At 40.2% G+C, this 27,284-nt stretch overlaps 1 protein-coding gene across 2 annotated transcripts in view; it reads right to left on the minus strand.

The window, feature by feature from the left end:
- XIAP (X-linked inhibitor of apoptosis) overlaps window positions 1-27,284 on the minus strand; it is a 42,148-nt gene that overhangs the window by 8,211 nt on the left and 6,653 nt on the right. For both annotated transcript variants that reach the window (XM_049767083.1, XM_049767082.1), the window contains exons 2-5: window positions 7,585-8,494; window positions 5,680-5,779; window positions 2,268-2,346; window positions 1,263-1,305 (exon numbers count right to left, since the gene is read on the minus strand). In XM_049767083.1, the coding sequence (XP_049623040.1) occupies window positions 1,263-1,305; window positions 2,268-2,346; window positions 5,680-5,779; window positions 7,585-8,461 (1,099 nt within the window). In that variant the 5' untranslated portion in view covers window positions 8,462-8,494. The remainder of the gene's footprint in view (window positions 1-1,262; window positions 1,306-2,267; window positions 2,347-5,679; window positions 5,780-7,584; window positions 8,495-27,284) is intronic.

Genomic DNA, 27,284 nt, shown 5'->3' on the forward strand with positions numbered 1-27,284 from the left:
CAACACAAAATTCTTATAAAGAAATATCAAAATGTCTCTCAAACCAAAAAGAAACTTGAGACATATATGAATGCATATAACTTCATATACATGTAAAATTATAATATGTATATAGTACATATATCATATTTAGTATATAGTGAATATACAGTATATGTATGTAGTATTCCATTGCCTTGCAATTCTTTTTTTTGTTTCTTTTGTTTTTGGGTCACACCCTGCGGTGCTCAGGGGTTATTCCTGACTCTGCACTCAAGAAATCGCTCCTGGCTTGGGGACCATATGAGATGCCGGGAATCGAACTGGGGTCCGTCCATGGTTGTCTTCGTACAAGGCAAACAGCCTACCACTGTGCTATTACTCTGGTCACGTCTTAAAATACTAAATGGATGATGCTGAATATGGGAATATGACCAGACTTATTCCAAATTAAACTTTCTACTATTTTTTTTTGTTTTTGGACCACACTTGGTAGAGCTCAGAGCTTATTTCTGGCTTAGTGAATCAGGACAATATGGTGTGCCAGGGATGATAACTGGGTTTGCCATGCGCAAGTAAAGTGTCCTCACCACTGTATGATCATTCTGGCCCAAATTGTCTACTATTTTTAAAATCTGATGTCTAAGTTGAGAATTAGAGCTGTAGTGTGATGTAGATTCAGAAGATCTGTGTTTACAGTTCTACTTAGACTAAGTATTTGCAGTTTAACTATAAGCAGGTCATGTAACCTCCTTAATGGCTTCATCATCTGAAAAGTGGGGATGCCAATATACTTGTTTAATATCTTTCTGTCCATTTTCTGATACTTCAAGATGTCTCAAAAAGTAAAAACAACTCTGTGATTAAAAACCTCTACTTCTTATGGGACTGGAGCAATAGCACAACAGATAGGGCATTTGCCTTGTATGCTGCTGACCCAGGTTGCTCCCCGGAATCCCGTATGTTCCCCCAAGCTTGCTGGAAGTAATTTCTGAGCACAGAGCTAATAGTAATGCCTGATCACCATCAGGTGTGGAGCAAAAACCAAACAAACAGACAAACAAACAAACAAAACCCCAAAACCAAGGGAAACCACCTCTACCCCTCCATGAAGTGATAGTTTCCAATTTGAATGTAAACTTACTGAAATTATTAAGTTTATAGCAATCCCCTCAAATAAATATACCTGGCCTTGAAAGAGTAAGTTTACTTTTGCATTCTACAAATTACTTTGATATATTGCTAGTAATTATAAGGATATTTATTTTAATAAGAATATTTACCAATTCTTTTAGTTAGTGAAGAAATGTTTTCAGCAGTTCTTGCCTAAAACAGAAATATAAATTATCAGTTAGAATTCTTTTTGGTAGAAGGTAATTACCTTAATGTAAAAATGTTCATCATGAACTTATAAATTAATTTTATTTCAATTCAACATATGAATATATATAAAAGGCACAGAGTAACTGAGCTAGAAGGAAGTTCAAAGATCATCCAACCCAAATCCATTCCCTTTACAGACAGGAGCAGAAGTTCAAGAATACTAAACTACTTGACAGAAGCAGTAGTTCATGGCAGAGCCATAAAAGAAATGCTGGGCCTCCAATCTCTTTCCACCTCATAAGAGTGCTTTATCAACCAAGTTCACGATAATAGAGATTGATTAAGATTTACATAATTGCCTATAAAAAGTTTAAAGCTACTTTATCAATATAAAGTAATTATACAAAAAGTTTCAGAAGGCTAGGTGATTAAGAACTTTTAGTTTTTCAAGCCCAATTTTTTTTGCCCAAAGTGATTTAAAATACTATGGAACTAGAAGATAGATAAAAGAGCTGGAATACATGCTTTGTATACAGGAGTTCTCTACTTGGTATTTTTGGGGCAGTGCACACTGGTAGTACTCAGATATTATTCCTGGCTTTACACTTAGGAATCACTCCTGTGGAGCTCAGGAGAACATATAGGCTGCTGAGGATCAATCCCAGGTGAGCTGCATGCAACCAAGTCTCCTACCTGCTGTAGTTATCTCTCCAGCCCTGAGCCCTGGGTTATACTTCCTGACATGTTATGGCCTCCCACATATGCTGAGTAACTACCAAGTACCAAGGAGGTAGTAGGCCCCCAAGTACCACTAGGTATATTGACAAAACCACCATCAGTAAATAATATTATACTGTGGACACAACCTTTAATAAACCACACTCACAAACACAGCAATCTAAAAAACAAAATATTACACTATCAATACATAACATTTGAAAATGTATGCCTACAATGGGACTTACCAGAGACTCCCCATGTGAATGGGCTAAATGAATACTGTTTATAAATTCCTGCCCCTTCTCCTCCAACAGATATTTACACCTAAAGATAAATGGTTAAAGTTTATTAGGTGATAAATCAGTAAACTTAAATATATATAATGTTTAATCTTATGAAAATTCCCCAATCTGTTGATTATCTTCTGATTATCTTCTCTCTCTGTGTCTCTCTCTTTCCTCTCTCTCTCCTCTCTCTCTCTTATGAAAATTCCCCAATCTGTTGATTATCTTCTGATTATCTTCTCTCTCTCTGTGTCTCTCTCTCTCCTCTCTCTCCTCTCTCATATATTTGAGTCACACCCAGCGGCGCTCAGAAATTTTGGAACACATCTAGTAATGTTCAGAAATTACTCCTGGCTCTGTATTCAGGGAAACTACTCCTATAAATACTCAGAGAACCATATGAGATGTGGGGGGGATCAAGTTTGGGTCAGCTGTTTGAAAGGCAAATGCCCTATACTCCGCACTATCTCTCCAGCCCTTTTTTATCCACCTCTCCCCAGATTTTTTCCACTATTGTGGTGCTCAGGTCTTACTCCTAACTATGTTCTGGAAGTGCTCCTGTTCTGGCAGATCACTCCTGGCTGTACTCAGTGGACCATTTGGGATGCCAGGGATCAAACCTGGGTTGACCATGTGCAAGGCAAATTGCCTCTCCTGCTATATATACTATTGCTGTGTCTGGCTCCTATTTTCTTAAATAAAACATTCTGCATTTAGGGTCTGGCGAGGTGGCACTAGAGGTAAGGTGTTTGCCTTGCAAGCACTAGCCAAGGAAAGATCGCGACCACAGTTCGAAACCCAGTGTCCCATATGGTCCCCACAAGCCAGGGGCAATTTCTGAGTGCTTAGCCAGGAGTAACCCCTGAGCATCAAATGGGTGTGGCCCGAAAAACCAAAAAAAAAAAAATCTGCATTTGGAAAAAAGTCTAATTCCATTACTTTACTTTATTTTTTACTATTTCTAAGGGTTTGTAAAATAAAATGCTATTCAATTCCATGTTCAGTTGTTTTTTATTTTATTTTGTTTCTGGATCATACCCAGCAATCAATGCTCAGGAGTCACTCCTGTTTTTCCTTCAGAAATCGCTCTAAGAAGGTTTAAGGAACCATATGGAATGTCAGAGATTGAACCTGGGTCAGTGGCATGCAAGGCAGGTGTCCTATCCCCTGTACTATAACTCCAGCCCCACAACTGTTTCTTTTTTGGGGGGTTGGGCCACACCCAGTGGCACTCAGAAGTTATTCCTGGCTCTGTTCAGAAATTACTCCTGGCAGACTCAGGAGACCATATGGGATCGAACCTAGTCAGCCACGTGCCAAGGTAAATGCCCTACACAACTGTTGTGCCCAACACAACGGTTATTTTTAAGGTTAAAAATTTAGGTTTCCTGGGTCTGAAAGAGAGCAAATGAGGTAAGCTACTTTCCCCAAAAGATTAATAAATTTCCTTCATTATTATACCAATATTTAAAACAAAAAGCATCAATGAGAATGTTTAACTTTTACTATATTATCACCTAGACATTTAAATAGCAATTTTACAAGTTCTATTTATTTAAATAACTAATAAATTGTATATTTTCATTATTATATTTAGACCACAACTGGCAGTGCCCAGGGGACCATATGTTGTACAAAAGCAAACTAAGGTTGGCAGCATGCAAGGCATACCTGCCATACTATGCCCTCCAGACCCCAAATTGCATATTTCCATTCATTTTTTAAAATATCTAATTCATTGAGATCCTGTGATAAACACTTTTATTTGGGGGGGACACCTGCCAGGCTCAGGGGACCATAAGGGTTCCATGGACCCTCATATGGGACCTGAGTTGGTTGCATGCAATGCAAGAGCCTTTACTGCTGTACTCTCTTACTTTCTCACTCTCTCTCTCTGGACCCATACATTGTATATTTTATTTTTTTATTTGGGGGGAGTTTTTGAGTCACACCTGGCAGTGTCCAGGGATTACTCTTGGTTCTGTGCTCAGAACTCGCTCCTGGCAGGCTCAGGAGACCATACGGATGCTGGGAATCGAACCGTGGTCTGGCCTGGGTCGGCTGCGTGCAAGGCAAATGCCCTACTGCTGTGCTATCTCTCCAACCCCCAATATGCATTGTACATTTTAAAGGAATGTACATTTGAATCTTTCCATTGAAAATTGTTTAAAGTTAAATTTTGTTTCAGACTCAGGTTTTAGGCTACACTATTTGTAACTCAAACATTAATGCCAGTTACATATCTTACATTATGAAATATGTATACAAAGTACATGTTACATTATGTATATTTTATCCTTTTGGGGGGATAGATCACATACAGCTGTGTTCAGGGACTGCTCCTAGAAGTATTCAGAGGAAACATATGTGGTGTGAAGAATCAAACCAGCGTCAGCCAAATGCAAAATAAAGGTCTTTATACCCTGTACTATCTCTTCAGCCCCTATATATTTTAAAGAAAGATGGCAAAGAGACATTTAGAGGATTGTCGTCATTCTAAGATGCCACAGATTATAAAAAGCTTGAGTATTTTCTATCAATAAAGCACCACCAGATGTGTCCTGATTTCAAAGACTAGAACACTGTCTTAGAACCAATAAGATAAACTAATATTTGCTAATATGGGCATGAGTTATTATAGATTCCTAGGCAACATGGACTTTCTTGTGTTCATTATGAAAGAATCTATTTCATTTTAAACTTTTTTGGGGGCCGCACCCAGTGATGCTCAGGAAATTACTCCTCATGGAAACATGGAATTATATGACATACAGGTCACCTAATCTGGATTGCTGTGTACAAGGCACTCTACCCACTATTTGATCTCTTCTAATAACAAAAGTGTGTATTCCTAATTTGGCATTTAGAAATGGAATAATCTGGGGCAAGGTTGTAACTCAGCTATATGTAGATCACTTGCCTTGCTTACATGAGGAAGGCCCTGGGTTCTATCTCTGGTATCACAAATAAACCCCAAAGAAATGGGATAATCTGGCAGACAGAGAGATAGTGCAGGGGTAAAGGACCTGTCTTACATGCAGCCTACCCTGATTTGATCTCTGGCACTGCCTTTGGTCCCCAACATGCCAGGAGTGACCTTGAGCATAGAGCTAGCTCTGACCACCACTGGGTGTGGCCTGAAAATCAAAAAAGAATAGAATAACCTGAATGTCACAGATGTAATAAACAATGGTCGCTAGACATGGCTTAGATGATTTTTCCCTATAAAGTAGGTGACCCCATTTTTAGAGACCTGGTGTGAATTTCCAGCCATGGTAAAAGCAAAAATAGTTGAGGTGAAAAGTTATTCAGGTCTTTCCATTCACTGCACTGCCCAATTTGCCTTGGACTGATTAAATTTTAAATATCTTACCCGGGATACCATTTTGCATGTTGTTCCCAAGGGTCTTCACTGGGCTTCCATTCAGTTAGTCCTCCTCCACAATGAAAACACTTTACTTTATCACCATCACCTAAGAAAACATACAAAGAGAAAAACAATAAATTTGCTCAGTTAGAAACTTATACTCAAAAAAAAAAAAAGCAACTTATACTCATCATGAAATCCGAGAAAATCGGGGCCGGAGAGATAGCACAGAGGTAAGGCATTTGCCTTGCATGCAGAAGGACAGTGGTTCGAATCCCGCCATCCCATGTGGTCCCCCAAGCCTGCTGGGGGTGATTTCTGAGTGTAGAGCCAGGAATAGCCTCTGAGCGCTGCTGGGTGTGACCCAAAAACAAAACAAAAACAAAAAACAAAAAAAAAAAAAAAAACAACAAAAAAAAGAAATTCGAGAAAATCTTAAATGATATGAAAATCTCAGAACTTTTTAGAAGAAAATATTAAAATTCACATGTAAGTAATATATTTGGGAAGAAAACACACTAAGTTCACGGAATAAATTTGAAGTATTTTACAGAAGGCAAAAGTACCCACTTTTGGGCCTGGAGAGATAGCACAGCAGCGTTTACCTTGCAAGCAGCCGATCCAGGACCAAAGGTGGTTGGTTCGAATCCCGGTGTCCCATATGGTCCCCTGTGCCTGCCAGGAGCTATTTCTGAGCAGACAGCCAGGAGTAACCCCTGAGCAACGCCGGGTGTGGCCCAAAAACCAAAAAAAAAAAAAGTACCCACTTTTCACGTGAAAAAAAATGGCAATTCTTTTTTTAACATGTTGTTTAGGTCAAACATCACCACACTTAAAACTTTTTCAAACCATGAGGCTTTAACATACTAAAATTCCAAGGTAAATCTAAGATTCTAACTACATAACAGTAAACAAACCAAATTTTATAGCCAATATTTTGTATTTTAGCACTATTCCATCTTAAAGGAAATGGATCAGATACATCATGGTAAGTTTTTCTGAATAACTCCAGAAACCATCACACCACGAGTCCTTCCTGTGCTATGGCAGTTCACTTGAAAAGCACTCATTTCAATCAGGGTAGAATACAGCACTATTCAAACATATGGTCTATGTACAAAAGGCAGATGTCAATTTTAGTATCAGCCAAACTAAACTCTGTTAAACTCACATGGTTGTTGTGAATTATAGATAAATCACATAGTAGATATTTAAATGAACTTTTTCACATGAATTCAGTGGCTAAAAGTACATATATTAACATCATAGAATAATAATGGTAGGGGCCGGAGAGATAGCATGGAGGTAAGGTTTTGCTTTTCATGCAGAAGGTCCGTGGTTCGAATCCTGGCATCCCATATGGTCCCCCGTACCTGCCAGAAGCGATTTCTGAGCATAGAGCCAGGAGTAACCCCAGAGCACTGCCGGGTGTGACTCAAAAACCAAAAAAAAGAAGAATAATGGTATAATCATGCCAGTTATACCTAAATATTTATGAGTTCAAAATTCTCCAGCCATTTATTTTAAGAGCTATGGGATAGTTGGAACATTATTTACTTTTTTTGTGGCCACACCTGGTAGCATTCAGGGGTTACTCCTGACTTTGAGCTCAGAAATTATTCCTGGCAGGCTCGGGGGACCAAATGGGATGTTGGGGATTGAACCTAGGTTGGCCGCGTGCAAGGCAAATGCCCTACCCCATTGTGCTATCACTCCAGTTCCAGTTGGAACATTATTAGTCTTTTATTGTTTTTTGGGGGGGCCACACCTGGCAGTACTCATGGTTCACTCCTTACGGGGACCATAAGTGATACTAGGGATCAAATCTGGGTAAGCTGCATGCACGGCAAGCACCTACCCACAGTACTATTGCTTCATCCATAATTAGTCTGTTTTTATAATAAGGTTTACCTAAAGCATAAAATCCAGCTCTTGCAAGCTGCTCCTTGTTAACCGAGTACATCCAAGTCCCAAAAGTAACGATTCGTGCTTCATAATCTGCCATAGCTGGACTTCTTGGAGAATTCGTTGAATTTGGGGAATTCCTATCAGAACTTGCAACATCAGATTCACTTCGAATGTTAAGATTACGGCCCAAAACAAAGAAGCAATTAGGAAAGTGACGTCTGTGTTCTGACCATGCACGATCACAAGGTTCCCAATTTTTCAGTTTTCCACCACAACAGAAGCACTGCACTTGGTCATCAATACCTGTGTAGTAGAGTCCAGCACTGGCTAACTCTCTTGGAGTTAAATGGACGTAATCTGGCCAGTTCTGAAATGACTTTAGTCTAGCCTCTTCACTACACATGGCAGGGTTCCTTGGATACACGGTATCTGATAGATCTACAACTTGCCCAGTTCTCAAAAGGTATTCTGCATGTGTCTCAGATGGTCTGTCTACAACTAAATGATTTCTGTTTCCCATACAGTTTTCAGCCTTGTACTGACCATTTTGGACACCAGAATTTGTAGGTGGTGTAATATTATTTTCAAAATAAAAGCCATTAATAAATCTACAACTTGGGGATACTTTCCGGTGTCTTCCAACTGCTGAGTCTCCATACTGCCATCTATCTACTGCTGCATGACAGCTAAAGCACCGCACACAGTCTCCTTCACCAGTATAGAGAAAACCAGCGCGGGCTAATGTTGATGCAGAAACAGGACTACTACTTGGGAAATTAGCAAAAGTTTTTAATCTGTTAAACTCTTCTACAAATTCTTCATCCTTATTGATGTCTGCAGGCACACAAGTTTTAGATCCTTCAAAACTGTTCAAAGTCATCTTCTCTTGAATAACAGAACTTGTCCACCTTTTCTAAAAAGAGAACATTACATTAGGCAATCCAAACTGTAGAAACATCAGCAATATATTTTGATATTAGGAAATAAAAAATGACCCACTAATGACATAAAACTTACGTAATAACTAAAATAGGTCTAAGTACTAGCGTTCTACATTATCACATGATTTCAAGTCACAAGCGAAAAACTTCAATTTTTATTTTCCCTTTTAAAAGTGCTATTAAGCACATAGAAACAGAAATAATTATTTTACTTTTGGCTCTAGTCATTGAGCCACACACCCAGCACTGCTCAATGCTAACTACTCTAGGATCAGAAATCATTCCTGTAGGTGTTCAGGGGCTCATGCAATGTCCAGGTCTCCTGTATGCAAAGATTGAACTGGGTTAGTTGACATAGCTCATCCAGAATATTAATTTTCAAGTGCTTATCCTAATTTAAAAACACCAATATAATGCAGAATTTATTATGACTAGTCATGCAACAATTGGGGGGAAGGGAGCTCCCAACTGGGAGCTGGCAGTCATTACTGGTTGTTCTTGGCCAACTGGGCTGGAGGTTCAATGAAGGGTGCTTAGAAAGTACTTCTGGGGTTGGAGAGATAACATGGAGGTAGAGCGTTTGCCTTGCATGCAGAAGGACGGTGGTTCGAATCCTAGCATCCCATATGGCCCCCCCGAGCCTTCCAGGAGCAATTTCTGAGTGTAGAGCCAGAAGTATCCTCTGAATGCTGCTGGGTGTGACCCAAAAACCAAAAAAAAAAAAAAAAAGAAAAGAAAAAAGGGAAAAAGAAAGTACTTGTACTTCTGTTAGGAGCTGTGGTGCCACACCAGGTGGTACTCAGAAGCCTTCAGAGCCACCTCCCATGATGCTCTGGATATCACGTAGTACTTAGAATTAAACTGTGGTGGGCCAGATGCAAGGCATACATGTGACTTTGTCCCTAAACTTGTTCTGCCCTGCCATGTAAAGTTATTAGTTACGAAAAACATTAAAGCATGCATATTATTGACCATCTTACATAAGCAAGACATCAAAGCTCAATTTTTCCAATAAGAAATGAATATTTTTGGGGCCGGGTGGTGGCGCTAAAGGTAAGGTGCCTGACTTGCCTGCGCTAGCCTTGGACGGACCGCGGTTCGATCCCCCGGTGTCCCATATGGTCCCCCAAGCCAGGAGCAACTTCTGAGCACATAGCCAGGAGTAACCCCTGAGCATTACCGGGTGTGGTCCAAAAAAAAAAAAAAAAAGAAATGAATATTTTGGGGCCGGAGAGATAGCATGAAGGTAAGGCATTTGCCTTTCATGCAGAAGGTCACTGGTTCGAATCCTGGCATCCAATATGGTGCCCTGAGCCTGCCAGGAGCGATTTCTGAGCATGGAGCCAGGAGTAGCCCCTGAGTGCTGCCGGGTGTGACCCAAAAAAAAAAACAAAAAAAATGAATATTTTGGGTCTAAGTGATAGTACAGAAAGTAGGGAGCTAACCTGGAGTTCAATTCTCTACACACTATATATGGTCCTCTGAGCGCTACCACGACTGACCCCTGAGTGAAGCAGGGATAAATCTTGAGCACTGGTGTGGTCCCAAAACAAAAAGAAAACAAACAAAACCTAATATTCTGACTATAAATTTTTAGTATTTATTTTCTTTTTACATTCTATCTACTATATCTCTGACCCCAGTCTTTTTTGCTTAGTAAAAGAGTAACTTTTATTCATAATATTGGTTCCAATGTGTTAAGAGCATCACTTGATTCTGATTTTAATACACAAACAAGTTCTTTTTGTTGGAATCGGATCATTTCAGATGTATATAATACTGCCCTCTAGAGAGTGGTTGAGGGAAAATATTGAGTATTTTTTACTTTAATTGCAGTAAATTTTGCTATAAATTTCCCATAGCCAAGGAACAATCTGTTCAAATGAGAGCACTTTTGAAGCCTCGTTAGATACCAAATTACAGCTATGTAATATTTAACCTAGGTAAAGTACTAAAATGAAATGGTTGGGTGATGGTGAGTGACAGATTACCCTCTAAACTGGATGCTTCTGACAATAAGAGGAAAAAAATGACACTAGGACAGAATCTTGTACAATGCCTAATAATATGTTCAGTACATGTTTGACAAACAAAATATAAGACTATTACCACTTATTAAATTTATTAAGAAACTTAGTAGCTCTTTGATCATTATATTGATATACTGCTTGAAACATCATTTCTTTAGAAGTTAAACGCAGGCTTCTCTTTCTGCCTTGTAGTCTAGCAGTAGACTTCAGTCTCTTATCAATTCACAACAGTATTAATTCAATACTTCAAGAGCTATGTCTGCACATTTTCAGTTTGTTTAGATTTGGGGGGGAGTGGCAAACCAGGTGCTCAGGGTCCTGAACCCAGGTCAGCTGCATGCAAGGCAAACGGCCCACCTGCTGTGCTATCTATCACTCCTGCCTCTGCATATAGTAGTTTTAAGAAGATTATTTCCATAACTTCATACTTTTTGTTTGTTTTTGTTTTTTTTTTGGGGGGGTCACACCCGGTGACACTCAGGGGTTACTCATGGCTATGCACTCAGAAATTGCTCCTGGCTTGGGGGACTATATGGAACTGCAGTCCATCCTGGGTCAGTGCAAGCAAACGTCCTACTACTTGCGTCACCACTCCGGCCCCTCTTTTGTTAGTTTTTATTGTTTGTTTTTTTTTCCCCTTGGCTTTGTGCTCAGGGGATCATGATCAAAGCTGGTGCCATGGATTAAGTCTTGGTTGGTCACAAGCAAGCTCAAGCAATAACCTCTATATTGGCTCTTTGGCTTGAAGTCTGAATTCAAATTCAGGAAGTAAAGTGATGAACATGGGATGGGAAGGGACCACAACATAAAAATCTTTATAATAAAAATGTATTGACTTTTGAGCTGGAGCAATACAACAGCGTCAGAGCACTTGCCTTGCATAAATGTTGACCTGAATTCGATCCTGAGCACTCCATATGGTCTCCCAAGCCTGCCAGGAATAATTCCTGAGCATATGCCAGGAATAAGCCCTGAGCATCTCTGCATGTGACCCCAAACAAAAAGGAATGTTTAATCTTTCTGGCCCTTGAGTAAACATTTCTAAGTCTAATTATTGTGAAGAATTACATTCAATATAATATAAACCATGAAAATTACCTTCTCCAAGGCAATACATTCAATTTCTCGGGTCAATCAAAATAGAAGCATAAAAAAACAATGAACAATCTCATCTCATTTCACACTAGGCGATATTATGTGTGATACAAATGGTCCCACTTCAGATGATATTAAATAAAACTCCACCAATCAACACTAGCAGGAAAATTCCTACTTGAGTCAAGTGGAAATCTCATCTTTACAGCGTCTATTTCCATGCTAATGGTTTAGATTGCACCACATTGATTCAGAAAGTACTCAAGTGAATACTAGATATTATCCTAATATCAGATCATAAGCTTTTGGGAACGTTAAGAATGAAAGGGACAATGACTTTAATAGTATTATAAACTACAATAGTTTGGGGGCAGCAGTGATAATATAGAGTGTAAAGTACTTGCCTTGCATGAAGCCAAACAGGCATCCCATATGGTACCCCCGAACTCTACCAAGAATGATTCCTGAGTGAAATATCAGGAATAACCCCTGGGTATTGCCAGGTGCAGCCCCTAAACCAAACAACCTAAACAAAAAACTAGGACCTCAATAAAAAAAGATTGGGGGCCAAAGATATAGCACAGCAGTTTGCCTTGCACAAGGCCGACCCAGGACTGACAGTGGTTCGATTCCTGGCATCCCATATGGTCCCCCAACCCTTCCAGGAGTGATTTCTGAGTGCAGAGCCAGGAGTAACCCCTGAGCACTGCTGAGCGTGACCCAAAAACCAAAACCAAAACCAAACAAAAAGAATGAAAGGAATAAAGAGGACTTACAAATTATAGAAGTCTGGGTATTGGAGGAAGACACTACATGAAAGATGGAAGAGGATTTTTCTAAAAAGGATTTAAGCTTAATAAAGATGGGGAAGATATAAAATAAGGATACATAGAACACAGAAAATGTGACTGCAAAAGAAAATGGGGTATTAATATTAAAGAAGGGTAATAAAGGGGCTCTGGATGGGAAAAGGCCTGAGAGCAATAAAATATGCTGATATAATTTAAGGCTTTTTTTGAGAAAGTCTGATCAGGCTTTGTACTGGGTAAACAGAAAGATAAAAAGGCACAAAGTGAAAGATGCCTACATGGGGCAGGAGCGATAGCACAGCAGGCAGGGTGTTTGCCTTGCATATGGCCCACTGGGGTTTGATCCCCAGCATCCTGTATGGTCCCCCGAACCTGCCAGGAGTGATTTCTGAATAAAAGAAATCCTTACTCCTGGTGTAAGTAACCCCCTGAGCCCAAAACCCAAAAAAGAGAAAGCAACATACCAATGAAAGCTCTAACTGCTAGGCGGTCATGAATCTCGAAGGGGGTATTAAAAAAAATGACACTATGGAAACCAACACTGGCACACAAAGAATGAGGGAGCAGTACCACATCTGCACAAGCATAAGGAGAATAGCATATTTCAAAGTAGTAAGAATAAATTAAATAGGGCAGAGCAGTAAGACAGCAGGCAGGGCATTTGTCTTGCATGTGGCTGACCCGGGCTGAATCCCTGGCATCCCATATGATCCCCCTGGCCCTTTCAGAGATGATCCCTGAGTAAAGAGTGAAAGCTAAGCCCTGATCACCATACATTTTGGCCTCCAAAACATAAAGTGAAAAGGAATAAAATAAACATGGGCCAGCTACTATGAGAACTACATAGGTGTTTGCCTTGCATTTAGCCAGTTAGTTTAATCCCGGGCAACATGTGGTCCCATGAGCACTGCCAGGTGTGGCCATTAAAATGCACTATATAGCACCACAAAGACCATGAGGAGTGTGATCCCCCGAGTGTAGGGTCATGACTAAGCCCTGAACATGCCCCCAAACAAACAAAAAAAAAGAAAACATATACAGACCCATTGTGTGTATTTGTGTGTGCTGCCAAGACTTTAGGGTAAAGAGAATTATGGTTGCTGACCTAATGATAATGTAGGGCTGGGGAGATGGAGGTGAGAGAAAAATATACAGAGAACCCCAGCCTGGCAACTGGTATCCAATATGAAAAGCAAGATGGTAAATGGGATGGTTGTCTGTTCAGACACTTCCACTACAGCCCTGGCCTATCACACAGGGAGGAATCGTGTTACGTCTATTACCTGCCTTACTTCCAGTTACCCTGTGGAACTCAGTGACGATCATCAGCACTGGGCACTGAGCTGCCTCTGCAGGTGCACCTTAGGCTGCAGCCAGGCACTCTGCTCTGGAGAGGCAGCCCTGCACTCAGCATAACCAAGGCTGCTGGCACACTGAATTTCAGTTTTGTTGTTGTTGTTGTTGTTCTTTTGGGCCACACCCAGCAGCGCTCAGGGGCTACTTGTGTCTCTTTTCTCAGAAATCGCTCCTGGCAGGCTTAGGGGACCATGTGGGATGCTGGGGATTGAACCCGCATCCGTCCTGGGTCAGCCATATGCAAGGCAACCGCCCTACCACTGTGCTCCCACTCCGGTGCCTCTTTCACTGGTTTTCATTTGGAAAGGCAACATCTTTAACATCTGGGGAACTTTAAGGATTCTGCAACATGTTTGTGAGGTACCTAATATTGATATTTTAGTATGGTATGCAGTTACCCAGATAGACTTAGTCTTTGTGAATAATAATTATCATAAAGCAGTTCTATAAACCAACTCACTGCTCAGGAGTTGTTTCATTTTGGAGTCACACCTGGTGGTTCATAGTGGCTACTCTTCAATAACCAAGAACAAACTGGAACTCCATGTGCCTTATGCATTGCCAGTTGAGCTACCTCTCCAGCCTCTGCTTAGGAATTTTTACGAAAGAAAGAAGCAGGTAACAGTACCTTAGGTATCAATAAGCTAATGAAAAGAGAGGTTTTAGCCAATGTATTGTGGATTGTCATTCCAAAAATAAGGCAAGACTAGTTAAAGGAATCCCCCGTGACTTAAAAGCTGCATCTCTTATTACAAACATTCCCTCACAGACACATCACAGAATTTGTTCATTTTTACAACATTGAACATTTTGGGTCAAATGGTGATACTACATACCTTGGAGATGGTCCCAGGACTCATATTCTAGCTTACGTAAGGTGATCTGATTCATAACATGGGACAACTAGCAATTAGTTGATGAAATTGTTTTATTTTTGACTTTTGGGCTACATGCTGCAATGCTCCTGAAATTACAACACTCAGGAATTACTCCTACTGGAGGTTAGGGGACCATATAGTGCCCAGGAGAATGAACCTGGGTCAACTGCATGCAAAGCAATCACCTATCTGTTGTACTAGCTCTCCAACCCCAAACTGATGAAATTTTAGAATTTAATGGTATAGAAAGTTTTGAAGGGACAGTTTATCTATTAGCACACATGGTAATTAAAAATAGTTGCAACCCCTCGAACATGTATCTATATGCTTGCTCTTCTGTTTCTTTGCTTGCCTAGTTCCACTCCAGAGAAGCTTGTGTTTTCTTTTGAACACTTTTCTCCCTCTCTCCTCTCACATATTTCTAAATAAACTTCAATAAAAATTACCTTTTTTTGATTCACAAGAAAAAAATAGCTGCAACCTCACCATAAATCTGACACCATTAAACCAGGAAAATAATGTTAACAACAGCAGTAGGACTTCTGGCAGCAACCCCAATCTGAGAAGGGAGTTCAGGCTATTCACAGATAGAACGAATCATTGAGCCAAAAGAAGACATTAAAGTAGATGACACTATTACTAAAGATAATAGCATGCCATAGGAAATTCCCACAGCTGTTCCCATTACTGACTGAAAGCCTGGAATGTTTGACACAAATAAAACTCAGTCTTGTTTTTATTTTTTGGTTTTTTGGCCAACCTGGCAACGCTCAGGTGTTACTCCTGGTGGGTTCGGGGAAATGATATGGTATGCCAGGGATCAAATCTGGGTCAGCTAGTGTACAAGGCAAAAACCCTACCCACTGTGCTATCACTCTGGCCCCTAGAACTCAGTTTTGAGTCTGGTTAGAACAGTTTTATTCCTTCTATTAGTTATGTGAGCTAGCAAGTAGCAGAAACAGAAAAATAGTTTTGCCTTTGGACCACACTCAGCAGCATTCAAGGCTAACTCCTAGCTCTGCTTTCAGGTATCACACTTAGCAGGTTTTGGGGCATCAGGAGTCTTTGAGAAATGAACAAGGGCTGGCCATGTGCAAGTCAAACACCCTACCTACTGGACAATTGCTCCAATCCGCACAAACAGAATTTTGAACATATTTTTCATATCAAAACTCTTAGAAGACAGATAATCATATAATGAACTATGTTGTCCAAATGTTTTTTTTTATGTGAGAATCTCATGGGATTTGCAAACCTGATTAGTTTAAAAGCTATTAATCCACTGAGTCAATGACTTGGAAATAAGCATAAGAACAACAATAATGCACATTTTAAATGTTATTAAAATAAAGAAAAATAGAAATTGGATTATAGAAGGGCTAGGGCAGGAGGGGCTTGAGGAGAGTAACAAGTAATTACTCTGTTTCTTTTTGGAGTGCTGAAAATATTCTAAAACTGTAACTATCGGCCTGTGAGATAGCACAGCGGCGTTTGCCTTGCAAGCAGCAGATCCAGGACCAAAGGTGGTTGGTTCAAATCCCGGTGTCCCATAGGGTCCCCCGTGCCTACCAGGAGCTATTTCTGAGCAGATAGCCAGGAGTGACCCCTGAGCACCGCCGGGAGTGGCCCAAACCCCCCCCCAAAAAAAAAACTAACTACCATCACACAACTTTATGGCATATGTAGCATGTGTTTATACCTCAATAAAGTGTTTAAAAATTAAACAGTTTGTTGTTAGTATAAACTGACAGGTAACAGGATTTTTTTTTTTTTTTTTTTTTTTTTTTTTTTGGTTTTTGGGTCACACCCGGCAGTGCTCAGAGATTATTCCTGGCTCCAGGCTCAGAAATTGTTCCTGGCAGGCACGGGGGACCATATGGGACGCCGGGATTCGAACCGATGACCTCCTGCATGAAAGGCAAACGCCTTACCTCCATGCTATCTCTCCGGCCCCAGGATTTTTAATCTAACACAAAGGGATCTTTACTAATAAGAATTTGTGCTTTTGACATAGAAAACTAAAACTTCATCTTTTGGATTTTTTCGGGGTCATTAGGACCACCTGGCTATTTCTGGCTTTGTGCTCAAGAGTCACCCTGCTAGTGCTTGAGGAACCAAATGAGGTACTTTATATTGAACCAGTATCAGTCACATGCAAAACAAGCATATCACCTCCTCTCTCAGGCCTGTATTAATTTCTGCCTTAAGTGGTAACAGTATTTAACCTGTTGTAAAGGTCCCTGTTAATTTTACTTTTAGCTACACTCTTAATTCTAATCTGCAGACTTATTCTTTTGTTTCAGGGTTACATGAAGAGGTGCTCGGAGTCTATGCCAGACATATTGCTGGAGGACCATGTGGCGCTAGGGATGGAACCAAGACCTCAGTATGCAAAGTATGCACACTATCCCTTTGAGCTGGTTCTATTTTGGTGAATGAGAATCTTTGCTCTTATGGTCCCAGTAACCTTTTTCTTTTTTTGGCTTTTGTACCACACCGGCATGTTCAGAGGTCACGCCTGTCTCTTCACTCAGGGCTCACTCTTGGCAGAACTCTGGAGATATGTGTTCGCGGATGAAAACCAGGTGGCCTGCACGCAAATCATGTGTCCTACATGCTGTATCTCTCCAGCCCAGTAATTTGTTTCCTAATGTTGCTCTTCTGTTATGAGTAATTTTTCTCTATTTGTGTGTGTTTGCAACACTTCTGTGTTGTGTTTGCAACCTCCTGGTGTCGGGGACTAGAACCTGTGTCAGTTGCCAAAGCCACATAAGAAGTAAGTGCCATGGGGCCGGAGAGATAGCATGGAGGTAGGGCATTTTCCTTGCATGCAGAAGGATGTTGTTCGAATCCCAGCATCCTATGTGGTCCCCTGAGCCTGCCAGGAGCAATTTCTGAGCACAGAGGCAGGAGTAACCCCTAAGCGCCACTGGGTGTGGCCCAAAAACAAAACAAAACAAACAAAAAAAGAAATAAGTGCCTAACCCCCTTTTTTCCTGATGCAAAATTGAAGCCTGGGCCTCATATATGCAAGGTATATGCCCTAACACTAAACTACACCTTTGGCACACAGAAATGCTATTTGGGGGACAAAGGAGATGGCTCAAAGAGACAGAGTGCATGCTTTGAATGCAGTAGCACTGGATCTATCTCTGCCACTGCATGGTCCCCAGAGCACTACTGGGAGTGACCTCTAAGCTAGGAAAAGCACTGACAAGTATGGCCCAAAGACCAAAAACAAATCTATAATGTCACTAGTTTCAGTCATTACAGCATCTTAGAAAAATAATCTTCATATATGTACCAGACATTTAAAAATTATTTTGGGGGCCGGAACAACAGCATAGCCATAGGGCATATGCCTTGCATATATGAGGCCCAGGCCTCATATGAGGCCGACATATATGAGGCCGACACGGGTTCAATCCCCGGCATTCCATAAGGTCCCCTGAGCCTGTCAGGAGCGATTTTTGAGCGCAGGGCCAGGAGTAACCCCTGAGTGCTGCCGGGTGTGGCCCAATAATAAAAAACAATTTTTTGGCTGTGAAGACTAATAAAAAATTTAAATTTAAATTTATTTAAACTTGCCAAGAAACTAACACTGATGACTGAAAATTAACTTTTACATATGTATTAAAAATTTAAGTTGGAAAAAATTAAATTGAATGTGTGAGCACCACAGTCAAAGTGTCTCTTTTGGTTATTCCAACATTCTCAACAACCAGGTAGAAGGGGGAGAAATACAAAATTATGTTAAATGAGCACCAGAACATAGAGCACTGTTAACAAGTAGCAATGCCTTTCATCTTTTTTTCCCTGATCTAGCTCAGACTAGATAATTGTACTTCACCCTTCTGGTTTCTGGAAGAAATTAATCAAATCACTGGCCAGCAGGTAGGGCGTTTTCCTTGTGTGTGGCTGATAGGCTTTGATCCCTTGCATCCATTATGGTCACTGGAGCACCACCAGGAGTCATTCTTGAGTGCAGAGCTAAGAGTAAACCCTGAACACCACGTGTACTCAAAACTAAAACTAAAATTTAAAAAAAGTAAAAAAAATCTAATAGCAACAGTTTCACCTAATTAACTACAAACACTTAATATCCCAGCAACCAAGAGTTCTGTTTCCCTGTTACCAGGCAAAAAGCATTCTTCCAAGTAACCGTATTTATGCTTCTCAGTACAAAAATGTTTTGATTAGAAATGTGTTTGTATAGAAAAATAGGGTCTTTGCAGAAAGAATCAAGTAATGAGGTCATTAGGGTGGACATTCATCCAGTAGGACTGCCATCATTAAAAGACAAAAAAAAAAAAACCAGGCAGAAGGCAATAGAAGAAGGTGATATGAAGATGAAGGCCAAAAATGGAGCGAGGATGTTACTGAGCCAAGGAACACCACAAATCAAGGAAGAAGAAGAGAAAGGAACAAACAGCTTCTCCCTTAGTGTCTTTAGAGAGCAAGCATGACAAGCATGACTGCCAACACCTTGATTTTGGGAGCATATGGTTCTTTGCATGAGGAAGTGCTAGGTTTGATCTCTAGATGCTCAGCACCACTGTCTCCCTCCCCCCAAGCACAGAACTAGAAATACAACCACCAGATGTGACCCCAATAAGAAATGATAGGCTTCACAAAAGTTTTCATAGCAATATAATACAATTTCTGTATGTATTAAATAGAAAACACCACCGCAATTTATTATAAAACTCTCTTTAGAGATGGAGAGATAGTACAGTGGGTAGGACATTTGCCTTGTACTCAGCCAACTCTAATTCTATCACTGGCACCATATATGGTCCCCAGAGCCCTACCAGCAGCGATACAGAGCTGAACGAGGAATAAGCCCCGAGCACAGAAATATTACAAGATTTTATCAGTTGCTTTTTCCCTACAGAGGATCCAGCACAGAGATCTCATCAAATAATGAGATTTCATTCACCTTGCCCAATGGCAGTCAAAGCCTCTTACTTATCTTAAAGTATTAGCCAGTTTGTTCCCTGTTTATTTTGTTTTGCAGTCACTCCTGGCAGTATTGTCAGGGCTTAGTCCTGGCTCTGCACTCAGATCATTCCTGGTGGACACAGAGAACCATATGAGGTGCTGAGGACAGAAACAGGGTCAGCTGTGAGCAAGGCAAACACCCTGCCTGCTGTACTATTTCTCCAGCCCTTGTTCCCTTTTAGAAAATGGATTCAGATTTATAAAGTTGCAGTTATCTAGAAAATGTATCATAAAAATCATAAAGTTAAAAAACCTGAATTAAAAAATGGTGTGCAGGGGCCGGAACAGTGGCGCAAGTGGTAGGGCGTTTGTCTTGCACGCACTAACCTATGATGGACCGTGGTTCGATCCTCCCGGCGTCCCATATGGTCCCCCAAGCCAGGAGTGATTTCTGAGCACATAGTAGGAGTAAGTGACCCCTGAGTGTCACTGGGTGTGGCCCAAAAACCAAAAAAAAAATTGACATTGCCAGATATATGGTAAAAGGGCTGAGTACAGAGTTTGCAAGCAGGAGGCCTGGGTTCAATTCCTGGCACTCTATGGAATGACCCCCAAGCACAATATAGGGACTACCCTCCTAAGCAATGCCAGGTGTGTCCCAACCCTCACCCCAATAATTCCACTGTTACACTTTGCTGTATCTACATAAAATCCTACCTTCTAGTCTAGTTGTTCATTTATACTCCTGAGGCCAAACAATTGAAACTATGAAGCATATTTTCTTATAACTTTAAGTTAATTTTATATTAATTACATTCAATCAAATCAAAAGTTCTTTCCCTATTAAGCACTACAGCCATTCAAATAACTGAATGACTTTAATAAGTACTTAGCACATTTATTAGTACTGCTGTATACAATATTACTTGATCATGAAATGTAGTTCTGTAAATACTTGAAAGGACATGTGGAGAATCAACAAAGAGAATATCAATTACACTTAATTTAGAAAGTTAGAGTAATACTTACATTTTAATAAAGACCTCCAATCTTACTCCACAGGTACAATTGCCTAAGAATAGACCCACAGTAGAATATCCCTTCATGTTTCCTTCAACAAATTAAGGGACTGTGTTCCCCACCCCAAACTGTTTGCATTAGAATAAATAGAGTTCAAACTCAATTCATACAAAGGGTCAGAGATATAGTACAGTGGTTAAAGGTATTGTCTTTTTTTTGAGGGGGTTGGGGCACACCCTGCAATGCTCAGTGGTTACTCCTGGCTCAGCACTCAGTACTTGGTAGGCTGCATGCAAGGCAAATGCCCTCCCTACCTGCTGTACTATAATTCCAGCTCCAAAAAGCTTGTCTTAAAACAAAACAAAACAAAACAAAACAAACAAATAAAAATCTGGGCCAGAGCAGTGGCGCAGGGCGTAAGGCTACCCTTGTGCGTGCTAGCCTAGGATGGACTGTGGTTCGATCTCCTGGTGTCCCTTATGGTTCCCCAAGCCATGAGCGATTTCTGAGTGCATAGCCAGGAGTAACCCCTGAGTGTCACTGGGTGTGGCCGAAAAACAAAAACAAACAAAAAACAAAAAGCTTGTCTTGCATATAGCAGACCCCAGATCAAATCATGGCACCATATAGTCCCCCAAGCACCCTGAGCACAGCACAGGTGTGGTCTAAGCTACTTCCCCCCGCCACCAAAGAATTAACTTATGATCATAAAGGGACTGAATATCACTATTATTCCCTCTTCCATTTCACTGCATTTGTATCTGTCTCTCACACAACAGAAAAGCAACCAACTCAAGCAAAAAACCCAAATGACCTGAATAAATACTTTTACAATGATGATATAGAGATGGCCCACAGACAAAAGAAAAATTGCTGACCACCCTTCCCTGAGAGGGGAAATTAAAACCACAATGAGATATTATCATCTCACTTCAGTTATAATGACCTAAATCAAAAGACTGGAAAAAACATGTGTTTTATAGACGTGGAGAAGAATGGAACTTTAGTACACTGTTGGTGGGTATAAACAGCTGCCTCAATGGAAAATTAGGAGGATTCATATAGAGGCCAGAGTGGTAGCACAGCATTTGGGCATTTGCTGTGCATGTGGTCAACCCAGGTTCGATCCCTGTCATCCCATATGATCCCCCAAGCCTGCCAGGAGTGATTTCTGAGCGCAGAGCCAGGAGTAACCCGAGTGCCAACGAGTGTAGACCAAGGTGTTAGGAATGTTGAACTGCTGAAGGGAGGGTGTTCTATTTATAACTGAAACCCAACTATAATCATGTTTGTAATTATGGTGCTTAAATTATTAAAATACAAAACAAGAAAAGGATTTATATGGTGAATCCTTGCAAAACTAAAATGAAAATATTATGTGATACAGACTTCATCGAGGCATTTATCTGAATGATATAAATGCATTAACTTGGGGTCAAAAAAAAAGGGTTGAGTATATGCTGTACATGCTTTGCATGAAGGAAGCCGGGATTTGATCCCCAGCACCACTAGGAACAACCCCTGTGCAGTGCCAAGTATGATCAAAGACAAAAACTGGAAAAACTAACTTTTAAAAACCCACAAATTTGGGCCAAAAAGATAGTATAGAAAAGATGGTTGCCTATACATGGCAGGCCCCAGTTTGATCCCCATTACTGCATATAGACCCCAAGCACCACGAGGCATGATTCCTGAGAGAGTTAGAGTAGGTCCTGAGTACCACAGTTATGGTTCCAAAAAATTAATTCAAAAAGATATTGCACACTTATGTTTATAGCAACATTATTAAGGCAGCCAAAATATGGAATCATAAGAGTCCATGGTAGGAAGCTTGCCACAAAGAGTGGAGAGTACAGTTACAGAATGGTCTAATATGAAAGGGACATTCATGGCACTCTTAATTAACAGTAGTGCAAACTACATTGTCAAAAAAAGAAGAGAAAGAGAGAATATGAAGTAAAACACCTACTCCAAAGGCAGATGAGAGAGGATGGGTGGTGGGGAAGAGGACATCAGGGAGGGTGAGAGGGAAACTGCTGACATTGGTGGTGGGAAATGTGCACTGGTGAAGATTGTTGTACATTGTATGACTGTAACTCAATCATGAACTTTATCTGTGGAAAAAATAAGTAGTATGAACAACTTTGTAACCATAGTGCTTAAACACCAAACTAAAAAATATGGAATCAACTGAAATGTCTGAATGAATGGATAAAGAACTTATATTAATCTAGTTATAAGAAATGAAATTGTACCATTTAGACAAAATAAATACAACTTAAGGTGATCATGATTTGTTAAAACAAATAAACTCAAACTGGCAAAATAACAAAATCAGGGCTAGAAAAAAATAACAGTAGTGGGCTAATAAATCCATATGCTTTCCATATATAGGAGGCTGGGTTATATCTCTGATGGTGGATGGTTCCCTATGCAATATATCCAGTAAACCCTGAGCACCTTTGAGTATCCAAAAATAAACAACAAAACGGGGCCAGAGCGGTGGCGCAAGCGGTAGGGCATTTGCCTTGCATGCGCTAACCTAGGACGAACCGTGATTTGATTTTCCGGCGTCTGTATGGTTCCCCAAGGCAGGAGCGATTTCTGAGCGCATAGCCAGGAGTAAACCCTGAGCATCACCGAGTGTGGCCCCAAAAGCAAAAAAGAAACAAACAAACAAAAACAAAACAAAACACAGTAGAGTCTGACACTGAATATCTATGGCTTTTCATTTAAAAATAATATATAATTTGCAAAAAGGAAAGGGAAAGAAAGATATGCTTTGGGTCTTTATCTTTTTTTCCTCACACTGAGAATCTCTCTCTTTTCTTTCCCAAACTGGTGGTGTACAGAACTTACTTCTAGCTCTGTACTCAGGGGATCATTGAGGTGCTGGGAATTGAACTTGGGTCTGACACATGCAAGGCAACTGCCCTACGTGCTATACCATTTCTCCAGCCCAATTGCTAGCTATTGTTGAGTTCAAAATACAGGAACTTCACTGAAAAATTTTTATGAGGGTCAAAGGGATGGAGTCAGTTTGGATTTCAAGTATTGCATGATTCCCTGAACATGCAAGGGTCACCTTTCCACCCTTAGCACCATGCTCAGAGTAGCTCCCAAGCACTGCCTTGCATGGCCCCAAAACAAAAAAGCAAAAAGATTTCTGAGTTATTTCTATTACTAGGGTTATGACTTATAAAAATATTCCATTAATTCTGAATTTAATCAGAAGAAAGGAATCATCACCAAGATCTCCCCTTTGAAATTACACTGAACTATTGTTTTTTGGCTTTTGGGCCACGCCTGGCTATGCTCAAGGGTTACTCCTGGCTTTGCACTCAGGAATCACTCCTGGTGACACTTGTGGAACTAAATGAGATGTCTGGGATCAAACCTGGGTTAGCTATATGGAAGGCAAACACCCTACCTGCTAAACAAGAGTTCCAGCTCCTCATTGAAATATGTTTATAAAAGGGCAGCACAGCAGCAGAGATGAGTGCAAGTTTCACATACAGGAGGCCTAGGTTTGAATCCCAGAACATGGTCTCCACAGTACCACTAGATTGATCTCTAAGCACCAAACAGGAGTTGCCTCTAAGCCCTCTCTGCTGTGTGTGGCCTAGAAACACTTTTCCCCAATACAGAGCAGCTCAGAATCAAGTACAATGAAAAGTAAAATCACTGTATTTTGTAACCACCCAGAAGCAAAATTTGCTCATCTATGACCATGAGGAACTGGATAATAAAATCATTCGTTTTAAAGATATGAAAACCAAGGTATAAGGAAGTTAAATGACTTAACAAAGGTCACAGAGCTGATTAATAGCACAGAACTTATTCCTCATGACACTTGCCTAGATAGATACTCCTGGTACTACTGATCAGGGCAGTCAGATGATTCTAGGCCAGTGAAAAGCTCAGTGGGCTTGAACAGTAATTTTCAACATTTTTGTGCAAAGGCACAATTTTTTCATTAAAAAAAATCACGAGGCACGCCACCATTAGAAAATGTTAAAAAAAAAGTTTAACTCTGTGCCTATATTGACTATATAAAGTAATTCTCTTGAACAGGAATCAAATAAACACAAAGAAATTATTTTATAATTACTTTATTATGAAATAATCTAATAATTGGTCTATTTGTGAGCCGAAGCCGCATGTTACGGATGAAATTGGAATTTTTCCCATGGCACACCAGACAATATCTCCTGGCACACTAGTGTGCCGTGGCACAGTGGCTGACAAATGCTGCTGATGCTGAAGTTATGGGTTCCATCCCATGTATCACATGGTTCCCTAAGCATGGAAAATCACCTGGCACTGAGTCAGCAATAGCCACTAAGCACTGTCCCTTGTAGTCAAGCCCTCAAAATCAGATGGTTTCACAAGCAATAGGTTGAGGGGTTCTTTGTTTAAAGGGAGAATGGGCCACACCCTGCTGTACTCAATAGCTACTCCTGGCTTTGTGCTCAGGGATCAGCCCTGGTAGTGTTTATGGGGCCAGATGTGGTGTCAGGCATTGAGCCAGAGTTGGCCATTTGCAAAATGAGCATTTTAACCTCTGTTGGTTAAAAATTTAACAAATGGGGCTGGAGTGATAGCATAGTGGTAGGGTGTTTGCCTTGCGAGCAGTGACCTGGGACGGACCTGTGTTCAATCCTGGGCATTCCATGTCCAATAAGCCTGACAGGAACAATTTCTGAGCCAGGAGTAACCCCTGAGTACCACCGGTGTGGCCCAAAAAAACAACAAAAAATTTTAACAAATATTTGGCAGATTTGACTCCTATCTGGGTTTGAATTTTTTAAATGACACAAAGAACAAGGTACAGAGATAGCTCAAAAATCTGAAAAAATTTTGATGAGATATGAAGCCAAACTTTAAGCCTGAGCTCATATAACTCGTCAGTTCTCTTAACTTTTACATGCTGTTAATAATTAAAATAAAAATGTACTTTATAACTCAGAATATTTTCATATATGATATCTAAAAGCCCCTGAGAACAGCCAGATATGCTCTAAACAGTATATGTGTGTGTGTGTGTGTGTGTGTGTGTGTGTGTGTGTGTGTGTGTGTGTGTGTGTGTGTGTGTATCTGGGAGAGGATGAGAAGGAGAGAAGGAGAGAGCATGAGAAAGAGAGTAAGGGAGAGAGAGGACCAGAGTGATAATACAGTAGATAGGATATTTGCCTTGCATGTGGTGGCCTGGATTCTATCCCCAGCACTCCAAATGATCCCTTGAAACCCACCAAAAGTGATCTTGAGTACAGAGCCAGGAGTAAGTCCTGATACTGCTGTTGTGGCCCACAAACAAAGAAACAAACAAAAACACAAAAGGAAAGGGAAAGAGAACCAGGGTACTCCAGAATGAGCAGTCTTATTCTAACAAATCTTAAATTAAAAGGAGAATGAGCAGGGATGGTAGCTTGTACTTAGGCCTAGGGAATTTAATAAGAAGGTCAGAGACATAGCACAGCGGTAGGGCATTTGCCTTGTACACAGCCAACCCAGGACAGACGGTGGTTCGAATCCCAGCATCCCATATAGTCCCCCAAGCCTGCCAGGGGGAATTTCCGAGTGCAGAGCCAGGAGTAACCACTGAGCACCGCCGGGTATGGGCCGGGTATGGGCCAAAAACAAACAAACAAACAAACAAACAAGAAATTTAATAAGAAAAGGCTTTTATATTACAGATGTTCAAAGTACTATTTTTGTTGTTTTAGGACCAGCTGTTCTCAGGGATCACTCCTGGTGGGCTCAAGGGACCATATGGTTTTCTAGAGATCGAATCCAGGTCAGAGGCTTCCCAAAACAATTGTCTTAACTGCTGTATCTCTCTGGCCCTTAAAGTTTTTAATTAAATGGAATGTATGTTTAAAATATAAAAATATGGAGACACCTAAGAGACTTAGTCACTTGCCTGCTATCCTTTGACCTCTAAGATACAAAAGTAACTTCTGTTCAATCTAATATCAATTTATTTTATTATTACTATTTCTGTCTCTTCAAAGCTATTTACACAATGACCTTTTACAGTGTTGAAGATTAGATTTTATAATACTATCAATCACCAGATTAGATGACAGAGATAAATATATGGAATCAGATATCTCATCTTCCAACCTCAAAAGAACAAGGACATCTATTTTGTCATAGTAATCTGAGAGAATATCATGCAATATAATGCTTGTTATATAGCAAGTTATCAATAACTTATTTTGTAAATACTTATTTTGTAAAAGATGAGTTTTTTTCTTTTTATCACTTATATGAAATTTAAATGTTAGGCCTAGTGAAAAAAGCAGAATGTCATTTCACACTTGAGATCTTTAGAAATTAATCAAATAATTTATCAAACAAATGCATGTTTATAACCAAATATAAAAACACTTACATGAACATATTTCAAGCAATATACACATTAGTGATACATTAATTACAATTGTTTTTAATATGTTGAAATGAGTTGGACTAAACTTTAGCCAATATTACTCTGTCATCCTAGTCAGTCATTGAAAGCACTAGAATGCAATAAAAGTACAGGTGTGGTACAAGGAGCACTGAACTAGGACTTTGACTCTGGTTCAAGGTCTGCTAATATCATTTCTGTAATTGTTTCTAGGTTCTCAC

Source organism: Suncus etruscus, chromosome X (assembly GCF_024139225.1).
Source record: "Suncus etruscus isolate mSunEtr1 chromosome X, mSunEtr1.pri.cur, whole genome shotgun sequence".
In the NCBI taxonomy this organism is placed as follows: Eukaryota; Metazoa; Chordata; class Mammalia; order Eulipotyphla; family Soricidae; genus Suncus; species Suncus etruscus.